The sequence below is a fragment of the Gossypium hirsutum genome, chromosome D08 (assembly GCF_007990345.1).
Source record: "Gossypium hirsutum isolate 1008001.06 chromosome D08, Gossypium_hirsutum_v2.1, whole genome shotgun sequence".
In the NCBI taxonomy this organism is placed as follows: Eukaryota; Viridiplantae; Streptophyta; class Magnoliopsida; order Malvales; family Malvaceae; genus Gossypium; species Gossypium hirsutum.
This window is the reverse complement of record NC_053444.1, coordinates 56761885-56768094: the sequence shown is the minus strand read 5'-3', so window position 1 is coordinate 56768094 and position 6210 is coordinate 56761885. Positions and strand designations below refer to the sequence as shown.

General features: G+C 36.3%; 1 protein-coding gene across 3 annotated transcripts; it reads left to right on the top strand.

Moving 5' to 3' along the window:
• The first annotated feature begins 633 nt into the window (after window positions 1–633).
• On the top strand, window positions 634–5888 carry LOC107933590 (two-component response regulator-like APRR2). 3 transcript variants are annotated; one of them, XM_041098534.1, is made up of 13 exons: window positions 646–864; window positions 1265–1390; window positions 1492–1693; window positions 2164–2243; window positions 2583–2649; window positions 2801–2847; window positions 3085–3162; window positions 3260–3814; window positions 4225–4365; window positions 4564–4824; window positions 4947–5015; window positions 5145–5222; window positions 5339–5888. In XM_041098534.1, the coding sequence occupies exons 3-13, from the start codon at window positions 1564–1566 to the stop codon at window positions 5492–5494; spliced, it is 1662 nt and encodes a 553-aa protein (XP_040954468.1). In that variant the 5' UTR covers window positions 646–864; window positions 1265–1390; window positions 1492–1563; the 3' UTR covers window positions 5495–5888. The 3 variants fall into 3 exon arrangements, with proteins under 3 accessions (XP_040954467.1, XP_040954468.1, XP_040954469.1); XM_041098533.1 differs by lacking the exon at window positions 1265–1390 and having other exon boundaries at window positions 634–864; XM_041098535.1 differs by lacking the exons at window positions 646–864; window positions 1265–1390 and adding an exon at window positions 1018–1196.
• Window positions 5889–6210: the final 322 nt, after the last annotated feature.

Sequence of the window (6210 nt, the reverse complement as noted above, 5' to 3'; positions counted from 1 at the left end):
TCATTCGAGTTTATTATACCTACTTTTTTTTTTAATGCGTTCATAATTCTAATTTTTTATGATATGATGTGTTGAGGATTAAATTGATAGATTTTATAAATGTGGAAGATTAATTTGTTGAATTATAAAGACTCATTTGATTACAAAAGTTAAGAAGGTATTTAATATATATTTATTAATAAAATGCTTAAATTTATTTATAATCCATCTCTAATAATTAAATAAGAGGGTAAAACACGTTTAAATTCATATCTTTTTAAACTTGCATCAAGGTCGATACTAAATAAATTAAGACTTAATCAATAATTTATTTAATATTAAATAATAAAATTTAAAATTTTTTTGTACAATAATAGAGATAGAAATGAAGTAATATAATTTAAATCTGTGACAACATTATATTATATTATATTATATTATATTATATAAATACTTTTAAATTTATATTAAATGTTTTTTTTAAAAAAATTATATGAAATACAATATAATAACAAAACGTAGATATACAATTGATAGCTACTGTACAGAAAGAGACAGACCTCTCTCCCTCTCACATAGCAACTTCTCAATAATAATAATAATAATAATAATAATAAAGGAAAAAATCAACTATTCTGTCTTAAAAACATTTTTACAAAGTGCAGCCAAAAGGAATTTGTAAGTAGAAGTATCAAAGGCTTTGAGAGCCATCTATCTTCCTAATCCTTGTTATATCCCCTAAACTACCTATATACTATATAGTCTCTTCTCTGTACCTTCTTTCTGGGTTTTTTCTCTTCCCTCTCTTTTTGTGATGAATCACTGATCATCTTTTTTTCTGCATGCAACTTCGTTTCCTTGGATAATAGGGAGGGGGAAAAGAAGGTGGGTCTTTCTCATTTTTGCAAAAAAATTTTGGCGACTTTGACGTTTTGCATGCATGAGATGGCCTTTTAGCTTTTCTTTCTTTTTTTTTTTTTTAATTTTTTAATCTATCATTTTGGTACTTTGAAATGTTTCACATGCTTCTCCATTCAACCTGTTTCCTTTATCTTTCTTTTATTTTTTTTCTTCCAAATTTTGGCTAATTTTTTATCCAGTTTTGGGAGATCTCGAATGGGTTGTTCTGATATACCCAAACTGGATATTTCTCTTTCGTTTCTGCTATAATTCCATTAATTATTCATCACCGATACAAAAAGTTTTTCTTTTTCTTGGTAAATGCTCAAAATACTTCATGCTGCATGCATAAGAACTTTAACTAAGGCATTTCTGTTCAATACAGCCTTTTATGAGTAAATTTTCAGAGATCGGTGATACTTGAGTCTTTGAAGTATTTGCAATAATTGGTTAAAGAACTTCGCATCTGCAATGGGGTCTCTCCAATACGTTTTCATTCGCAAAAAAACTGGTTTTTTTTTTGCTTAATTTTGTTTGGTAAAAAACCAGTTTTGATTATTAGTCAAGTTGTAACTTGTCTTTTTTAATGGGAAATTTCTTGTGGTCATGCAGAAGTAACCGGATGTTGATAAGCAGCAATTCGTAAGACTTATCGGCTGGCTGAGAAAGGATGCCAAACCAGCTATGGTTTGCACTAGAAATGATTTATCAGCGTGGAAGGATTTCCCAAAGGGTCTCAGGGTCCTTCTTCTTGATGAAGACACCAATTCTGCTGCAGAGATAAAATCAAAGCTTGAAGCTATGGATTATATTGGTTAGAATTCCACCATTTTTAGTTTTCTTCTTTCTTTTTTTTACCTAAAGTCTTTAGCCCTTTCGTATTCACTTCACATGATTCTTCTCTTCTCTCAACTATGCTGGCTCCATCTGGCCATTGCCCCCATTGCTTTAGACTGGCGCAGTTTTTGGGTTTTCAGGAAGTTTGGATTTGGATTGTAATTTCAGACTTTGTTGTACTGTGTACCCATTTTGCTTTTGTTCATGTTTTCTTTTAAAGTTTACAAATGCTGCTTCTCAGGCAATTGTTTCCATCACACCATTTAAGCTTTTTGTGGTTCCCTTTAGTAAATGCTACTTAAGTCTTTAGTTCTTCCTCAGTCTTCACAGTGATCTCCTGTAGCTTTAATATGCCATTTATTTCCATCCTATGCTATTGCTTCTCTTTTTCTCTCCCTATAGTTTCCTCTTTGAATGCATGATAAAAATAATTGCGCCTTTTTGCAGTATATACCTTCTGCAATGAAAATGAAGCTCTTTCTGCAGTTTCAAGTAGACCCGAAAGCTTCCATGTAGCCATTGTAGAGGTAATTAATGAAATTTGAGCTCGACAAGAAATTTCATGTTTGAAATGTTGATGATTTTTCTTAAGTACCTGCTATTAAACCTTCAGCATGATTATGCGGTTTTTCTCATCATTATACTGGCACTAGAGAATTAACTAGCCAGAAAAATTATACAAGCCTGCTTTTTGATACTTGATATAAAATCAATAATACCAAGCCACCGCTTCCATTATCACAACACAGTTTCATGATTTGAACATGAATGTTGTTGTCTATTCAATATTAAGATACATAGACTATATTCCTATGTTGTATGGGTCCTACAATTGCAATTTATAACAACAGCTTACATGATCACAGGTCTGCACAAATAGTAACAATGGGGGTTTCAAGTTTCTTGAAACTGCTAAGGACTTGCCTACCATTAGTAAGTTCAGAAACTAAACCTGTCCTGGTTTTGCCTTAGATCTTTGTACTATATAGAAACTCTGTTTAATCATCCTGGACATAGTTTTATTGGCATCGATGACAGTAATCGATGGAAGTCCTAATTTTGTTGTAAATCCTTGTTATTTCAGTGACTTCGAACATTCATTGTATCAGCACCATGATGAAGTGCATAGCTGTAAGATATTTTTCCTTCCTACTATTTATTGAATAGTTTACATTTATTTTTAGGTGCACGTATGTGTCTGTCCGAGTTGTCAATTCAAGAAGTTTTAGAATCTTAATTATTTTAATGTTTTCATCTTCTTTGATATATGAAACATCGGAAATGTTCAGTTTAAGTTCAATGCTTAAGTTCATCTCGACATACCATAATTGCTAACCGCCAAGGCATGTTTTGACAACTTGTTTTCAGCTTGGTGCAGTTGAGTTTCTTAGGAAACCGCTATCCGAGGATAAACTAAGGAATATATGGCAGCATGTTGTTCATAAGGTCAGTCTGGATGCTCTTATTTCACAGTTAGAATTAAATATAAATGGTCTTTAAGGTACTGTGATATAGAAATTCTCATTTGATTAGTCCTTTACAGGCATTCAGTGCAGGGGGGGATGACCTTTCTGAATCACTAAAGCCTGTTAAAGATTATGTGGCTTCTATGCTGCATCAGCAATTGGAAAACGGAGAATGTAAGCACGAAGACTTGGATAAAATAGAAGATGCATCCATGATTCATGAAAACGACCATGAACCATCAGCAGTAAATAATAAGTACCCGGCTCCTTCAACACCACAATTACAACAGGGAGGAAGATTGATAGTCAATGGAGATTGCCAAGAACATACTAACTGCTCAATGGAAAAAGAGAGTGGGGAGCCGGATGGGGAATCCAAATCTGTCGAAACTACCAGTGGCCATACAATTGCTGAAGTAATTGCACCGGTTGGCCAACATCAGAAACCAAGGGAGACCATGGTAAAAGAGGAGGCTGACTCCGTTGATGGTGCCAAAGGCGAGCGAACTCTGGACTCTCATCCTCGAGACAGAGTAAATAGTGAAGATTCCCATGCTGGTGCCGAAAAGCCAAATACTGTTTCCGGTCTTCATAGCTCACGTCCAAATAAAGCTAATCGAAAAAAATTGAAGGTAATGCCACTTATAAATATTATTATTCGGTGATTAGGGGTTGTAATCTAATTCATTCACATTCATCCTCCTTTGGTAACATTTCACAAGTATAAAATGAATAGAACTGTACTCATCTTCCTAGTACCAGCATGGAAAACATGTCTTACTGAGCATTTGCTAAACGCTAAGTTACCATCACTTGATTACACAAATCACAATTCCATAAGAGTTCTGTTCAAAATCGAAGTGATCAGTTTTAAGATTTTAAAATTTTGTGATGTTTATAGGAAGCTGTTCACCAGCCACCTGCGAATAATACTTCCAGCTTCTTTACGTCATTATGTGTTTCTATTATCACTGACTATGTTTATAAACAATTATATGAGGGAGTAGATAAGTACTTTCTTGTTTTCTGTTCGAGTTCTCAGGTAGACTGGACAACCGAACTGCACAAGAAATTTGTTCAGGCAGTGGACCAACTAGGTATAGATCAAGCCATCCCTTCCCGAATACTAGAGCTGATGAAAGTAGAAGGCTTGACAAGGCACAATGTAGCTAGTCATCTCCAGGTCGGCAACACTTTTTCCTTTCAGATAATCAGATTACTTAATTCTAGTGCCTTTCATTCAGCGTGTGTTGCACCACTTGTCCTTGCTTGAAATTTGATTCCTGTTAAGTTTTTGTTTCAGAATGGTTTACTTTGTTGTTAAAAATAGCAAGTCTTCCTTCTTGGTCCGAGCTAATAAGCCCCATTGTCTGTGAAGCAGAAATATCGAATGCATAAGAGACACATTTTGCCGAAGGAAGATGATCGAAGATGGCCACAAAGAGATCAAACACAAAGGAGTTGTCATCCACATAAACCGATCATGGCCTTCCCTCCGTATCACTCCAATCCTGTTCCGGTTGGTCCAGTCTATCCCATGTGGGGAACACCTCATCCAGCCAGCATCCAGACGTGGGGCTCGCAAGGTTACTACCACCCATGGCAACCAACTGAAAGTTGGCAATGGAAGCCGTATCCAGGGGTAAGTTTATCATTGTATACAAATTCATCTTTTTAGCTACTTGGATTACTTCATCAACCAGTATGTTAGCAGAAACAAAGCTACCTACATAATATGCATATATGCATCTTTTTCCATTTCAGGTGCATGCTGATGCATGGGGTTGCCCTGTTATGCCCATACCTCAGGGAAATTGCTCGACTTTCACTCGAGTGAGTATTTAGCTCTCTAACCGCAAAACTAGTCAGAGAACTTGAAAATTCTAGGCAGACATTCCTCTATAATATTGAAGGAATGATTTTTAATACTGTTTATTGTTTCTTCTGCATCATAATACGCAGAATGGGTACGGATTTCATTGTTCTAGCACCATGGATAACAGAAGTGGCATGCCTCAAAATTCTATCCAACATCAGCCGGTAATCAACCCTTGATATGCCTTTAGGCTATTTCTGACCTTACACTTTTTATTCACGTTTGGAGCTTGAAAATGTATGTTAAAGTGATTAACACTGTGTGATTGAATGCAATGCAGGCTGAGGAGGTAATTGAAGAGGTTGTGAAAGAAGCAATAAACAAGCCATGGTTGCCCTTGCCCTTAGGCCTCAAGCCACCTTCTACTGATAGCGTGCTAGCTGAGCTCTCTAGACAAGGCATCTCCACCATCCCTCCTCGCAATCAACGCCTCTAAATCCTGCTGATGTGGCTCCACATCACTCGGAACTGACATGTCTGGAGTTTGGACCACCCACCTTCGCTGCACCTGCACGCACTTTCCCCATTAATTGACCGATCAACGTTTGGCTACGCGCCTTTTGGGAGCGCGTAGCTTTTTGTTTTGTATCGCGGACATCATGCCAAACGAAGAAACAAAAGAAAGAAAACTGATCCAGTCTATCGCCACAGTGAAAAGATCAAGTGCGGTCGCTTTCATTGGTGACAAAAATTGTATGGACTAGAAATAGCCGCGTAGATTTGAATGCCACCGCAGTTTCGATATGTGGTTGTAAATAGTTTCTAACATGAGACATTAAACCCTTTGTTTATATTGTTTTTGTTCAGTTCAAATATTTTGTTTGAATTTTGATGATGAGAATACTATTTGACGGGTGATGATGGGGTCATACTATTTCTTTCTGCCCCAGGTGGGGGCGAACTGGAAAATACCGTGCAACAAGGGTCAATCTGGCGCAATGAGATAAAATGCATTAATTTGGACGCTTACTTGAGGACTACAATGTGGGTGGCAAAACAGACTACTTTTGGGTTGGTCAGGATTTTTGGGCTTGCTGAACGGATGAAAAGATTATGAGGTTGTTGTTGGAGCCATTTTCTATGCTTAATAAAAGAAGATGATAGTTTGAGGAAATGTTCTAATAGAATAGTAGCGGTAGTGATAGTGGATCC

Coding starts and splice junctions, on each gene's coding strand:
- LOC107933590 (XM_041098533.1), top strand. CDS start 1,564: ATGGTTTGCACTAGAAATGATTTATCAGCGTGGAAGGATTTCCCAAAG. Junction 2,244..2,582: donor TCCATGTAGCCATTGTAGAG/GTAATTAATGAA, acceptor ACATGATCACAG/GTCTGCACAAATAGTAACAA. Junction 5,223..5,338: donor ATTCTATCCAACATCAGCCG/GTAATCAACCCT, acceptor AATGCAATGCAG/GCTGAGGAGGTAATTGAAGA.